The sequence below is a fragment of the Gavialis gangeticus genome, unplaced genomic scaffold (genome assembly GCF_001723915.1).
Source record: "Gavialis gangeticus isolate Ggan-Ray unplaced genomic scaffold, GavGan_comp1, whole genome shotgun sequence".
Lineage (NCBI taxonomy): Eukaryota > Metazoa > Chordata > Crocodylia > Gavialidae > Gavialis > Gavialis gangeticus.
This window is the reverse complement of record NW_017729024.1, coordinates 75,699,619-75,715,944: the sequence shown is the minus strand read 5'-3', so window position 1 is coordinate 75,715,944 and position 16,326 is coordinate 75,699,619. Positions and strand designations below refer to the sequence as shown.

Below are 16,326 nucleotides of genomic sequence, written 5' to 3'. Positions count from 1 at the left end.
GGTGGCCAAAATTTGGAACCAACTTCCCAGGAAAGTGGTCCTCACCCCTACCTTGGGCAAATTCAAGAGGAGGTTGGATGATCACCTGTCTGGGGTCTTGTGAACCCAGCATTCATTCCTGCCTGGCAGGGGGTCAGGCTAGATGATCTGCTCAGGTCGCTCCTGACCCTAGCTACTATGACACTATTTCACCATTGAGCATTTCAGTCAGTAATTCTTCTCTGCTCCTGGCAGGTCATGCTTGTAAATTTGTCATGTAGCACTTGGATTCTAATTGAGCAATCAACTGACTTGTTAGGGCAAACCTTGCAGGTGCATCTCTGCAACTTGCTATATCCCTCCATTTGTTGATATGCTATTCTGTCATCAGACTCCTAAAAATCTCCTGAACGTATTAATGGAATCTCACCCATTGGCTTGAAATGCCTCCTTTTTTTTCAATTTGGGAACATCCAATTTATGTCTTCAGTGGTTTGGTCAGCCTGAAAAGAAGATAGGACTCAGTGCTAATAGAGGTTGTGTTAGGATTCAAATATCTCAAACCCATCTCTCACACAGCTACTTGTTAAATATTGTTTTTAAAAATGTAAGTCAAGTGGTCTTACCATAATGTATCAACCTCTTCTTTTGATAAGTTTGCATAGCTAACTTCTAATCACAGATTTCACAGAATGATATATAAAGCCACACCTAGAAGGACAGAACCTGCACAATGTGGCCTTGGAATCACAGAAACACTGGAAGGGAGCTCCGGAGGTCATATTATCTGACCCTCTGCTCAAGGCAGGATCATCCCTGACCAAACCATCCCAGTCAAAGGTTTATCTAACCTGCTGTCACAGCATGCTCCCCAGAGAGGTGCTTGCTTGGGACTCCTGACAGCTGATCCACTTTATTGGTTGAAACACACATTGCCTGATGCAGGACAATGGGCAATATGTTCTCCTTTCCTGGGGATTCCCCATAAACCTTGCTGCTCTGTGCCTTCTTGCTGGGACTCATGCCAGGCCCCATGACACCCTGTACCTTAGAGGCACAGGTCAGCGAAGATCCCAGTGCAGAGCAGGATGGAAATGCTGGACCAGGGGAAATCCTGGCATCCTGTGCCTCCTCACCAAAACCCATGTTAACCCATGCCTTGACAGGAAGCACAGGTCATTGTGGGACCTGGCATGGGTCCCAGCATAGAGGCATGGGGCTGCATGGCTCCTGGTACGGAAGCACAGTGTGTTGAGGGTTCCCTGGGTCCATGCCTCCATGCTAAGACCTGCATGGGCTTTCCCTGCTTTAGAAAATGCCAGGGCCAGTCTCCATAAGCGGGGAACCCCAATCCCCTCTTTCAGAGACATGACTGGGATTCCCCAGGGTGCATCTCTGTAAGTGGGAAAAGCCAGGCAGATGTTCCTGGGTCTTGAGGGGCACAACCCTGCATAGGAATTACTAGGGTATGCATGATTGAGTCCCTGGAACACCTGTCTGGGATCGCTGGAGAGTGCAGGCAGCTGCAGGCTGCCTGTACTCTCCCTCCACAGAGCAAATAGATGTCCATCTCAATAAAGCAACACTATTTTACATGATGCTGCTGCTTCCCATGTTCAAATTTTTGGTAATTTCCACTTAGTTTTTGTACACTTTACACCAGATTACAGGCTTCTGAAAAGCATTTAATTACCCGAATTCTTACAAAAAACCAAAAGTATGGACCATTTAGTATCTCTAGTATAAGACTATTGAATTTGAAACTTGTGCTGGTTGAATACATTGAGCTTTCCTCTCCCTTCCCTCACAGAATCCCAAGGTTATACAAATTGATTTTACAGCTGCCTGTTGCAGACATAAATTAAAAACTAAATCACTTTTTGGTAGTAGGTAGCTAGTAGGTTATTTTAGGACAGTGACTTCAAGAGAACCTCAGGATCTTCTATGATGTACAGTTTGTAACATGGGCGACTGGTGCCTCCCGAGTCAGGGGGAGGGGAGGGGCACCTGCAGGCACTGCTGTTGGCATCAGTGGTGGGGGCAGAGCTGGCAAGCTCCTGCAGATGCTCCCAGCAGTGGAGCTGGAGCTGGAGAACTCCTGCAGGCACAGCCGTTGGCAGCGGTGGCAGGGCTGGAGCTGCTGAGCTCCTGCAGGTGCCAGCATTGGTCGTGGGGGCAGAGCCGGCAAGCTCCTGCCGGCACTGCCATCGGCATCATAGGTGGGGCCAGAGCTGGCAAGCTCCCGCAGATGCCATGATAGACAGCGGCCCTGTCGCAGGGCGGGGCACATGTCCTCCTACATGTCACCTATGGTTTGTAGGTAGAAGGCTTGCAGAATTTAAATTCATAAAATGTCGTATTTCATATCATATCATCTCTTTCCCAGAAAAGAAATAGAAGAAATTCCATAAATACTACTTACGTATCTCACCAATCCTTCAAGTAAATGCTTGAGAATGAACAATGGGTCTATGTTTCAAAGGTGCAAAATTGGCTATGTAAGATAAATAGTTAAACTGAATTCCAGATTCAAGAGACTTCCACAGAAAATACATGCTATCTAGCATTTAAATATAGAAACTAATAGCTCAGATGCCTGGTTTATATCAGTTCTTGACAACATTCACAAACAAAAATCTTCTCATTCAGTCAAGATCTGACTTTATAAAGTCTGTACTACAGATCAAAATAAACCAACAAAATGCACAAGGAAGCAAAGAGAAAGCCAATTTCTGTAGAGCTGATGTAATGTATTCCTTGTTTTCAACATTGTCTCAGAAGTGCCTGGAAGTAACTCCAAGGTACTTAAGATTCTTCTAATTAGTCTACACTACCCAAATGCCAGGTTTAGGCATGAAAAGAATGGACAAAGCTTGTTTCTTCCCAGTGATTCTGGATGTGGCAGAAAGGCAGTGTAGATATAGCTTATATCTTCTGGACTGATGAGAACTTTTTACTTCTAAACTAAGTATGTTTGATCTGGAAATCAATGAGATGCCAGAGATGTAGAATTCCACAATGAGGTTTTTACAGTCACTTTTTAGCGTTGAACTGAACTTGAAATTATTGATACATCATTTTCCACACTAACTCCAGTTAATTAAAGCTTCTATTCAAGAAATAATGATGGGCATATTAGGGCAACAAATTGAAATGAGCATAGCATTAAAAATTGACTTAACCACTGAAGTAAGAAATAATGGGCTTTTTGGCTCAGTTACAATTGAAAAACCAAAATCCCTAATGAACAGCAAGACAAAGGAACAGATCTTTCACAGTGCCAAATGCAAAGAGTTACTTCTATTGCTCCACTGCCTTGAACAGGGAGATGATTTCCTCAGACTGTGGGACCTCCAACTGGCATGAAGTCTCACTCACTGGCCAAAGGCAATGGGCAGACCCAAATGATTTTGATTAAATTACTTCCAAGATACACAGGAATTTTCCTCTCCTCTATCACAACAGTTATCAAGATTAATGTCAGAGAACTGGATCAGAGTTTAGTGTTACTGTGCAACAGAAAAGTTTAATGGCAAGATGCAAATCGATGGCTATATCAAGACCTCCAAAAACATCAAGGTAGAAAAAAGGGCCCTCTTTTTTCTCAAACAAAAACGCAAGACTTTCAATAAAAGACAGCCTGCTCACTGAGATGCAGTGATCTTGGAAAAAAACACTTTATCCAGTTCCACTGTACTGCAATACCAAGGGGAAGAAATATCTCTTCTACTTGTAGACACAGATGTCTATTAGCTGCAAAAATGACAAATCCCTGGTGGCTGATACTATTCAGCCTTGAAAGATTTTGAGATTGTCTGTACTGTAGAAGAATCCTTCCCTGGATGACAGCTCCCTACCAAAGCTTGATCTGTCATCCCAAGAAGGCAGGCATGCAGATCACAGAACATTTTTTTCATACACAAACATCAACTGACAAGAAGGGAGGGAGTTTTATATTTTGAGAAATAAAGACTTCACATGTTCTCAGGCAATGGAGCAGAGGGAAGGTCCCTTTCTAACCCTTGGCCTGACTTCTCCATCTCCCCTTAAGAAATAATGAAGTAATCACCAGCCAAGAACAAACCTGTTTCTCCTTTCTGGGTCTGACCAGTCAGAAGAGATTATTCCAGTCCTTGAGCTGTAGTTACTCCTGTGGCTTCCCTGTCTCTCACCGGGTAGAAGGAACTAAGTCAGAACTGGCCCTGACTGGACCTGAATGCAGCATAAGGAATGGACAGCTCCTCCACGTGCCCTGAGATCACTGAGTTTCATTCTTGTTTTTTTACTGCAGTGAGTAAGCATATGGTTTTAATCAAAACCGTTTTCCATAACTCTTGCTGGCTAAGGAAGTGAGAGATCTTATCTTCTTTAACAGCTGACCTGGTTCCCCTCCCCCTCAACTGCTATTCTGTTCTTTACTTCCCTGTTTTAATCTTAACACCACTAGCTCCTGTTTTCTACCTCTGATCCACTCTAAAACGTGAATTTATGCCTGATGCTCATTTTATGGTTCTCTCATCTCAGACCAATTAGTGAAAATTAAATTTTATGCTAATCAGCCCAGATCTTGTTTTTCTTTAAAGAAATCTTTGCGTTCTGTCTCTAAACTATTATTTAACATTTACTGTTATAATGGCTATTCCTTCCCACTCTGCATATCAGTTGTAGGTGAAATGGGAGCATATAATTTACTTGCAAAAGGCCTTATATATTATACACATAATGAATATAAAAATACCTGCTAAAAGTATGTAACATTTTTTCCTTGCAAATAGAGGCAAAATAATTTTAATCTCAGTTTTTATTATTTAGTTTGTTCGAAGTCCTCTTTCTCTCGTTCACTCTCCATCTAACTACAGTTTTTCATTACAGATCATCATCAAGAATCTTAACTGGTTCTACTTCCCATTCCATTTTCAATGTGCATTGATTAACCCTTTTCATCCATGAGTTGCTAATCTCAGGGAAATGAGACGGGAAGAAGTCAATTGCTTCACCTGTTTACCCAAACACTCCTCAAATTATCCACTTCAAACCCACACCAGCAACTATAAGAAACAATATGTGAAACACTAAAAAACCCTACAACATGGCACCAGTAAAAGCAGGACAAATGAGGACATTCCCAAAGTCCTAACACTGCGAAGACAGAGAAACAGTTGATGAAAATATGCTTACAGAATGACGACCACACCCCAACACTTACAGTGGAAGACAAAAACATGCATTGTTCTTGCCAGTCTGACCTAGGGGGAAAATTTCTTCCCCACCACAAATTTGTGGGTCTGTTTGATCCTGAGAAAAAGAACCAAAACCCTCCAGCCAGAAACCCAGAATTTTTCTAAGTACCTGAGGAGCACAAAAACTCCTCAGCCTTAGTTGTGACAAATGTCAGCCTTGGTTGTGACAAATGTCTAATGACCAGGGATCCAGGTTTTCCATTTCCTGCAGAAAACTGCAGAAAAACATGGATTTTCCCCCTTAAAGGAGAAAAACCCAGATTTTCCCCTTTGAAGTGGGAAACTGTGGGTTTCCCCTTGCAGGCTGGCACACTTCCAGCCTTCAATATGATGCTTGGGGCTGTGCGGATGGGTGGGAGGGCAACTGGAAGCAGGGCTCGGCTCTCCTTTCCCTTTGGGGCAGGACTGGGACTTGGGTGGTCCTTCCCAAGTTCCTTTTACTTTTGGTCATAAGGCTCGGAGCTTGGGGTGGTGGCTGTGCAGGTCCCTGGGAGTGTAGAGACTATGGGCAGGGGCACAGGTGGAGATGGTTAGATTTAAGCCGACAGTCACCTCCTAGTTAAGGAGGTATGAACCAGGCTAGAGTCCAGTTCACCCAGAAAAGATGAGCCTCAGGGCCAAGGCAAGCCCAGAGCAGCAACAGCTCACTTTGTGCACTGGAGCAACTGGCCAGGCTCTGCCTACACAGAGGCAGAGGCCCTGTCAGCAGGGCAATGGCCTGTTTGTGCAGGACTGGACGATGCAAGGGGTGGGCAGCGAGGTGAAGGATAGGCGCTGCACCTGCTAGGAAGCATGTCCCACAGAAAGGAGAAGCCAGGGGACTGGCAAAGGGCTCATCTGGAGCTGGCTGGCGAAGTGCCCCTGAGATACAAGTGGCGATCCCCTGCACCCCACTTGCCCCTCTCTCCTCCCCTCCCCCTCACCTGTGCCACAGTCTCTTCCCCTCTCCTTCCCCCTTCCTCCAGAGTCTCCTCACCTGCTCCACAGCTGTCTCCCCTCCTCTTCCCTCCCCTCTGGCCTGCTCCTGAACCCTCTCCATCACCATTTGTCCCCATGCCCATGGCCAAGCCACCCATGGCTCCATCCTGCTCCCTGCTCCTTGCCTAGGACCTACAGGGAGCTGTGCGAGCTGGTCTCATGGGCTAGGGACAGAAGTTACACATAAACCAGTTTAAATGATCAGAAACTGCTTTAAACCTGTAACAGAATAGAGGTTCAGTGACATCAACCAGTTTCAAAATGGCTGAAACTGGTTTAAGATAAACCTGGTTGAATATAGAATCATAGAATCAATGAGTCAGAAGGGACCTAGACAGATCATCTAGTCCAACCCCCTGCCATGTCTGATATAGTATCAGACTTAGCTGATTTAGGTCAAACTGGTTTATGGAACTTCTATCCCAGACCCCTTCCTGGTTCAAGTTAAATCATAGTCTCCCAGCATCCCAGCAGTTTTCAGCCCTGGGCTGGGCTGGGCTGTGCTGCCTGCTTCAGAGAGCGGTGCTAGCTCCACCCCTCTGCTCCCTAGCCAGAGCAGTGAGGGCTGGCTCACTGCCCCCCAGAAGCAAACCTCTGCTGTGGTCTAGGGACAGGGAGTGGGGTTAAACTTCCCTTCCTCCTAGTATGGAGTTGCCCTGTCCTGCTTGCTTAGTGCTGGCAGTGACTGTGGACTACAAATCCCAGAGGCACCTGGAGGAAGAGGAAGTGATGAGCAACCCTGCAGAGTCCTACTTCTGTGAGTCTGGACTGCAAATCCCAGAGACCTCAGGGGCAGCAGTCCAGACTCACAGCAGTAGGACTCTCTCCTGTGAGTGCAGAGGAAGTGAACACACAGCCCATGCTGGCTACGTGCTAGAGAGTCATGCTGTAGCACCTCCCCCTGCTCCCCCCCCTACTCCCAGCTTCTGGCTTCAGCCACTGCAAGCATGTGGCTGCATTTCCTGAATCAATAATGAATGTCTGTTATTTTGCTTATTGGTTCAATCTTTGTACCTTAGACTAACCTGCAAAGACTGAATCAATTCAGCCTTGGGCTTTTTGACTGTCTGTACTTAGCCATGCTGCCTGGCTGCCACATGCATGTGTGTACGCATGCATGCATGGAGCACTTCTTGCCTGATCACCCTCCTTCCACTCCCCTGAGATCCTTGCAGGCTGGAACTCTGCCCGTCTGCAAAGGGAAACCCACCATTTCCCTTTTTTTCCTATAAAGGAGACAATCCACATTTTTCTCCTTAATATGAGAAAATCCACATTTTACCATGGTTTTCCATGGTGAAAGGAAAGCCCAGATCTCTGGGCATAAGCTATATTGACCCCCACAGTCACCCAGCAGGTACAAAGGTAGCAGAGAATCCCCTGGACTGTGCCTTGTGTCTTGCACCCGCCAGATGCTGCACAAAAACTGGTTATGAGTCAAATGGATTTCATTTGACTAGATATCTTGTTTATACAGAAATTTAGCATTAACAATTTATGGGAAAATTACAGCTCTCAATTTGCAATGAAGCAGCAAAAAAGGATACTGTTAATATTGGGTAAACTTTTTATGTATTAACTTTTTTGGACTCCATAGCTCACATGTGATATTTCAATGATTTTTCCTTACACTTTTCTGTATTCCTATAGCTTTTTTATAGACTAGGAAAATCCTTGCAGCTAAATTGGGAGCTATAAATTAAAAATGGCTGCCTAAATTTGGGCTCTTCAATATTTATTAAGCCACTTAAATAAGTTACCTGATTTTCAAACGTGGTGAGACCCCAGCAGCTCACAATGAGATCAAAAGGTGCAGATGGGTGCTCAGTATTTTCAAAAAAAGTAAGACTTGATTTCTGTGGGAGTTAGACCTATGTTGCAATGATGGGCTCATGTTCTTGGTCAGAGGTATGTAAGAATGCTGCTGGAGAGTACCAGAAGCTGCAATTTTCACAGCACTGCTTATGAAACTAAAGCACTTTTTTCTTCTATATTGATTTCAGCTACTTTGAGTAAGTTCCCTTCTCCTAAAGAACCACTATACTATATACAGCTTCGTCCCGACTATAATTTGCTCATGCTAATGATTCCTATGAAGCTGTAGAGACAGAAATCAAAGGTGAAGTAAAAGGGCCTATAAATGAAATGTTGGGCAGCCTTCTTCAGAAGGACTAAGAAACAGTCAAATTTTCATATTTTATCAGTTGACACTTAGCTTGTAGCACTAAGGCAGCCAAACACTCAGAAGAAACTGCTCTGTGAATGCAGAAGTGTTTTGTTTTGTTTTGTTTTGTTTTGTTTTGTTTTGTTGACCAAGCAGTATTCCACTGGTGCCAACTGTGCTGCTAGTTGACTTGCTTCTTCATTTACAAAGCTATGCATGTGTTTTGCTGCCTAATGTTTCAGCTATTTTAAAATGCAAGAAAATGAAACTTGGTGAACTAGCTGCACTGTAAATAATTCATTCTACAGAATATTTCACAGGGATTATTTTATCTGATTGGGGCTGTTTGTTGTTTTGAAAAAAATATTTTTAAATAAGATGTTACTGTAAGTCTAATGAAAGACTGACTGCTTTCTACCTCAGTCTTCTGGTGGCCACAGTCTCTGCTCCTTGTATGAGGAGTTTCTTTTTTCCTTCTCAGTGTATTGCCATTGCTCCCTCAACCTCTCTGGGCCTTCTGTGCAGCCTCTTGCCAGGAACGTGTCTCCTCCTACTCAGAGTTCTCCAGCAGTACCCCTTGGCCTGGAAGGTCTTACTTCTTCAGCTACCCAGACTGCTTTGTCTCCCTTTCTCACTTGCTGTCTTTACAGTCCAAGAAAGGGGCTGGAGTTGGAAATAGTGGAGCTATGAAATATTAAAGATCCATCTACCAGTGCTACCATGGTGACTCACTGTGCACCCTTCAAATTGGATTTCCCAACTCCTTCACAAGGATCCCATTGCATTCTTAATTTCTATGAAACAGGAACAAGAACATCTCTGCAAGACTTCAGGATGTCCCCAGACAATCTCTGTCCACAACACACTTCTATTCAATTAGCAATCTCAGCATCACTGAACAAGGGGAGCCCTTCAAAACCCCCCATATGTTTTTTTGTGAAAGCTCTACAGAATAAAAGCTCTACAATAGGGGGGTGATCTGATGAAGAAGGGGTGATATTAGCCCAAATCTACACTTAACAATATCTTGGGGGGTGGCCATGGGAAAGGCATGTCCCAGATCCTGGGGCTGCCCTGATCCCCATCCTGGGGAGTTCCCTGGGTTTCCTGCCTGCTCCTACCAGCAGTCACATGTTTGCAATCTAAGGCAGTGGTGCTCGAACTTCTGGCCCTGTGAGCCAGGTTAGTGGTGTGGGGTCAGTCCACAGGATGGATCCTGTGTGCGGTCAACACAGAGTTGGTCCAGGGGTGCAATTCTGCTATTTGCCAGACTGATCCTGAGCATCCAAATCCTGCTGTGCACTGGACTGACCCTATGCCTAGATTTGGCCTCATGCTGACCCAAACCTGTATGCCTAGATCCAGCTGTGTGCCAGCTTGACATTATGCAGTTGGATATAGCTACATACTGGGATGATCTGGCATGCAAAGCCATGTTATTTGCTCTGTGCAACTCCCCAGGAATCCAAGGGGTGCATCCCTTTGGCAGCAAAGGAGTGGAAATGAATGCTGGATGACTTATGTGACAGCTGACTGGAAGAAGGCATAGGAATAAGTATTGTACAGAGTATAGCTTTCTTACATAGTTTAGGCAGGAAGTAATATTAACATGGATATGTTTCAAGAGTATGAGGTTTCCAAGTTTAGTCTATATGTAATAAATATAGTCAAAGAAATGTTACAAAATCATATGCTAAAAATTACACATTTTAACATTTGTGAAAGATCATTTAAAAGCATCCCAAAGGTTCACAGTCAGTTCAGTAAGTGGGGAAAGAGGGAAGCCTTGGATTTATTTTTGTTTTCAAGTCTCCTGTATTTTTCAATGTGACTGCTCCAGTCATAACCTGGAGTCTCTCTGTGCCTCAACCCCCCCCATCTGTTAGATGGGAAAATAGATATGGTTAACAGTTCTCAGATGCTATTCTGATAGAAGCTATATATGTACAGAAGATAGAAGGTCGAAGTCTCTTAAAGATAGGTCAGCACATTCCCTTTATATAAGAGAGCTACAAAACACTGGAAAAAAATGGGAAGCAAAGAATGAAGAAATAGCCAGAGTGACAAAGAAAGGAGGTGATGTAGGAAGATGAGGTAAGAGCTTGTGGGTGAAAATGTCAGGGACAAAGAAGGCAAGAAAAGTGGATTGAGATGTGGGGAAAGGGAAGGAAAGGCAGGTAAAGATTTGAGGAAGATGAAAAAGGATGAGAAGAGAAGTTTGCCTTTAAGTAGGAGTCCAAATTTCCATCTCAAAACGACCTGTAGGAGGCTAATGTTATTCCAACCCAAAGTGCAAATGCTCTTCCTACTTCTTCAGCATAGTTAAAGGGAGAAGGAACAGCTAATGAGAAACTGTTCATATTAGTGCAAAAGCTGTAGGCTGCATATTTTTGTTAAATTATTTTTGTGCTTATGCTGAAGAGCAGAGTTACTTTCCTTTTGCTAGAAATAACTGCTGCAAATTAGCTTTCAATGACTTTTCAAATCACCAATAAAATGAAAATTTACTGCAACTATTTCCAGTTCTGTAGTGTATAATGCTGAAGAGCTACATAATATTGGTACTCATCACTTATATCACACGGGAGTCCCAGGATTCTAGTAGTTGGTGAAGCACCTTTGCTTTAATTAGTAATATTGTTGATATAGCTGGGCAGTAGGTAGAGCTGAGTGTCTGTCTGGACCATGGGTGAAGTTACATTTTACATTTAGACCATACTAATTCTGTGGAATGATAAGTAGTGTTAAAGTTAGAATGTGCTGTGAGCAGTCACATGTTAAGGGTTAATACCATTTTTGTGTTGCACAGCTCTGACGTGTCACTAGAGGGCTAGTGAGAAGGGACGTAGCCAGGAAATGGGAGCTCTATCCTTGCTCTGCATGAAGGAGTTGGAAATGGTGCATGCTGGGATGCTGGAGGACTCCTTTTATCTCTGTGGAGCAGACTGAAGTTGCCCTAGCATGAGCTAGACAGCAGGTCCTGGAGTTAACTCTTACCTGAGTTGGCATAATTTTGAGACACTCAGAGGGCACTTAGTACGAGTTAATGAGCTTTAATGTGTGGATGCTCACATTTAAGTGTCCTTAGTATGGTCTAAGTGTAACGTGTAACAGCTTCCCAAGGAAAATCTTAACAGGGCCCAATTTTGAGAAAGTAATCACAGTCCATATGAAAAGGTTTCACTCAGCTAAGTCCCCTAATGCTGGAAACAAGTCCCAGACAGCCTGAAAAAAAGCTACATAGAGCTACTGCAAGGTATGGAAGTGTGCCAGATACCACCGTCAGCTCCCCTACTACTTCGCTGTTTACAAGCCAAACAACCTTTTCTTAGACATAATCATGTTTTCCTTTTCCACGATGACCTACAGATGTTTCCCTTATGGATAATAAATGTTAGAGTAAGTATAAAGCTGATGTGTATAAGCCTAGTGCTACTGTTAGGTGACAGAGAAGGTCCTGCATGGTTTCTCATTGTCTCAAGTCTAGATCCTAATAGCATAGCAGCAGCTAAACAATATCAGAATATAGCATATGTATGCAAATAAATGCACAATTTTCTTTTTTCAATTGAAGGAATATGGAAAGAGTTGGTGTCACAGGGATAGGTCCCAGAGGTGGCCATGATGCCCTCTGGTGGCCTCATGAATCCTGCCCTACTCTGGCTCTCTGTGTATCTGCCCTCTTCATTTTTGCCTGCCACCCCTTGCTGGAAATATTGTTTAGAAAAAGGGAGGCTGCCCCAGAGTCCTAGAGTGAGTCTTACACAGCCTTCACCTTTGCAGGTCTGTCACTGACCCCATGGATCTTAATCAGTTCCCAAATCACATAAGCCTTCCTGGCTGGTATCTGTCCACCCCCTGGTCACCTGTTGCCTTACGGACTATTCATGACTTCCAATCCTCCCCTGCTATAGCTGTTTCTGTGCCTCAAAGGGGTTACAAATCAATAACCTTGGTGGGCACTTGCATCATTCTATCTCAGGCCTTTTACCCTTGTTGGCACCTCGGCCTTCATGGCCTCCACCCCTTTCCTGTATCTGGCCCCTTTCTGCCTTGACCCACTGCACCAGGCCAGGCTTCTGGTTCCAGCCCTGTCAATTATCAGTCTCTCTGGGCCTCTGGCCCTTGTGCCTCTCACTCTGGGACCATGGTCCTAGAATCCAACCTTCTGGGAAGCTGGGCCCCCAGCCCATGGCCTCTGCCCTTCTGGGATGATCTTGCCCTTCCTGGAGTTATGGGTCCTTGGTCTGGGCCCTCACCCCTCCTGACCTATGGGTTCCTGACCCTGGGTCTCACCCCTCCTGGGTTATGGGTCCCTGACCCTGGTTTTTGCCTTGCTCGGACATTGGGCCCTGGCCCTTTCTCCACTACTCTCAGTATTTGCCTCACCCCTGGATGGGATCATGGCAGTTGTGTGCCCTGCAGGTACAGCTGGAACCACCAAACCTCGCCTGTAATCCTATACCCAAACTATCAGTATAGCTAAGATGTAAATGGCCAGCAACTGCTTACTAGAAACCTCCCCTCCTGGGAAAACCAAACCTCAACAAAAGATATAATGCATTACCACTTCAACAGAAGGAAAACCTTCCCTCCCTCAGAGTACAACCAAACACAGAAGCAGCTGCACCCCTGGGTTCTTTCTGCTTCCTATTCCTGGAGCGTTTCCCTCTGGCCCCTGGTCCTAGCTCAGCTACAGCCAGCTGATGCAGGGCTCCTCTTCCTCTGACTTGTGGATCCAGGCTCTACCTCTACCCGGCTCAGGTACTGAGCCCTCTGACTCTACCGAAAACCCTAAAATCTCTGGCAGCAAAATCAAACTTTTCTCCTCCTGGGATGTGGCTCCTTATAAGCCCTTACTCACAGTGCATGTTGCTGCTGGATCTCAACCAGTTGCTCCAGCTACCACCACCCAAATCTAGAGCTCCTTCTGTGGCAGCCTCCAGGGCCAGTCTGCCTGCCACGGTTCAAGCCCTGGATTCATATTTCTCCAGGGAACCACACCTTTCTGGCCAGGTGACCTCCTTGCATAGGCTACAGGTGTCCCTGAAATGGGCTTGCAGGCTTAACTCTGTGGCAGCTTTCTGGGACTGCCTAGCTGTTGCAGCAGTACTTTGCTTACTTGCAGGGTTTTCTCCTAGCTATATTATGACAGAGCCATTAGCTCTGACATAAATGCTTATGGCTTTCAAACCTCTCCCCAGGGGCGTGCTTTTTAGGAGCTCTTAACAGGCAGTTTCCCACATCTGGGGGTCTTCAAGAGGAGGTTGGATAGATATCTGGCTGGGATGTTATGATCCCAGCACTCGTTCCAGCCTGGGGCAGCGGGTTGGACTTGATGATCTGTTCAGGTCCCTTCTGACCCTAGAAACTATGAAACTATCTGCGGCTCTCTAAACTGCAGTTTCCCTGTCTTAAAGTAACAGGTGCATGCCATAGGTGCCTCGTTATAGTTAGCTACTACCACTGAAGTTCTGAAATAGTTTGTGATGGGATTACTGCTAGGATTATTATGCATAAAAATATCCATTGAAAAAGGACAAATTTGTGTTTCTCCACAATCAACATTACTTTTCTGCTCTGTGTCCTTAATTCATACCTATATTGTGTTTGCTTTAAATATTAAGCATGTAATCCAAGATGAGAGAAGATTAAATATCCTGACCCCACATGGTTTGGAAAGCATCATTTGATCAGTAGATTAGTTCAGCAAAACAAGTGATTTATCAAAAAATGTTTTCTGTTTATTTGTGTGCTCTATAAACAGGGACAGATAGCTCTTAAGAAAAACCCCAGAATACAATATTACCCCAGAATGATATCATGAGAAATTTTTTACATTCTTAACATAAGAACATGAAGCTTTGTGCACATGCATTGCAGAACTATCCATCATTACAGGCAAATAAGCATCAGAAATTAATTTTTCTCTCAGCATCTTTTTAAGATGGATAGAGTTTTTCCAGATATAATTAATGTCAAATATTATGGTGTTCTTGCTACTCTGCTGATCAGTCTTTTAAATCTGGCATTTCTTTCTCCTGTCTCCTGGTGGCCTGATTTTGGTGACACTTTTTTGTGTTGGCTTGCTTACATGCTTTTGCCAGCATTCCTGACTAAGTGCTTTTTGGTTTGGGACTGCATGACTGCCCTACTCACCTTCTCATTATGATGTTCACCTCCTGATTCTCTTCCTGCACCACTTCCTATTTTTCAGAATCGACTGAGTTTTCTCCATTTTAAGCTTATTTTGGCCTTTCAAAAGAAAATATCTCCAGGGAGAAACCTTTTAATTTGGAGCTAGATCCTGCAGATTTTTAATCATGTAAATAAGTCTTACTTAAATTGAACTACTTAGGGACTATTAATGGAAGGATTACACAGATGAGCAAGCTTTCCAGCACCATACCCTTGTGGAGTAAGATGCTGCAAGGTAAAAACAACATAAAACCCCTTGTGTCTACTACTGCAGGATATAGTTTCCATCGATCACCCACCTGTCAAATAGCTCCCCTCCTGTGACCAACTCCAGGACAAGACTGATTTCTGTGGGGGTTTCAAATATCTCCTTCAGTTTTATCTAGGAAAGATACCAAACAGAGTAATTACTTTGTTATTTTCCCTTTCACTGAGTGCATATATAACTGAGCCACCTAAAACAAATAGATTGCAGTAAGTAAAATAGAAAATGGCAATAACAATGATTACATGGCTCATATTCCTGGCAGTTAAGCAATTTATTGTAAATATTGTTTATTCTTTTTTCCCCTTTATTTTCTCTCCTCTGGAATCACTCTTTCTTTTGTTCACACCTACACACCCTATATCTCAGAGTACGGCAACTCTCTGTAGAAGGTTAGAAATTGCTTTCTTTAAAGTCCATACATTTCCATCCATGCATCTTCCAGAGAAAGTCTATAGAAAGAAATGCAAGGACATTCCCTCCAAAGACTAGCCATGGTAGTGCTGGACAGACCCATGTATCCTTTTGTCAGCTTCTTCTTTAACAAAAGGCTTGATTTTGTAAATTTTATCCCTCTGCTTTTCAAGACCTGTAATAATATACCATATTTGCTCTTATAACGCCCCCCCCCCCAAATAAAACATGCACCTTGTCATTGGAAGCCAAACTGTAGAAAAAATAATTCTAGAGTCATGGCCAGCTCTGTGACAGAGTTTTTGCTGCCAGCTGCCTTACCTAGATTGTTTCCTGGGGCACCACACTTCCTAGAGACTTCATGTTTCCGAGAGGACTTACTCTATGTCATGCAAAGCTGGCCGCAGCCCCTTGCAAAGGCAGTAGCAAGACTGTTACTTCTTTACTGTAAGTAGTTCTTTATACAAGATTCTGTAAATGAAGTGTTGTCTCCACATCACAGGCCTCATCAAAAGATACCACCACCAGCACACTTGCTGCTGCAGGCACACAAGCTACAGTGCTCAGCCAATAGCTACAGCTGTGAGAGGGTTAACACAGGACTCCACGCCTTCAGGTTGCTGAATAGACATAAACAGCAGCCACCTTGGCAGCTGCGCGGCATGCACAATGTCTCTAGGAATGCTTCTTTTACAGAAAAGAAAACAGTCTCCTGGCTTAAGATATGCATTCTGATTTTGGGGGGCTGATATTGGTGGAAAAGGTAGATGCTGTACGTGAGAAAATATGGTACTTTAAACATGTAACTCTGATCTAGTAACCGTAGACAAAAAGGTTCTGTAATTTAGGGATTTCACATATTAGCACATAATGAGCTATAAATGTCCATATTTAGTTCTCAGATGTAGTTAGCCATGTTAGTCTGAAGGTAAAGCAGGGTGATATCTTAGGATAAGTACAGACATTTGGGGAGGTTAGGTGGTTGTTGGATTGGGTTCAATATTGCCACTTGATCTAAGGTAAATTGGGATGGGGGGTAGTAGGGGGGTTGGAGGGATGGGGAGCAAGCAGGCTGGGGGAGGATTGGG

General features: G+C 44.1%; 1 protein-coding gene across 1 annotated transcript in view; it reads right to left on the bottom strand.

The window, feature by feature from the left end:
• The window catches only part of CAMK4 (calcium/calmodulin dependent protein kinase IV), a 259,172-nt gene that overhangs the window by 197,830 nt on the left and 45,016 nt on the right, over nt 1–16,326 (bottom strand). The window contains exon 4 of the mRNA XM_019518220.1: nt 14,859–14,941. Coding sequence (XP_019373765.1) covers nt 14,859–14,941 — 83 coding nt within the window. The remainder of the gene's footprint in view (nt 1–14,858; nt 14,942–16,326) is intronic.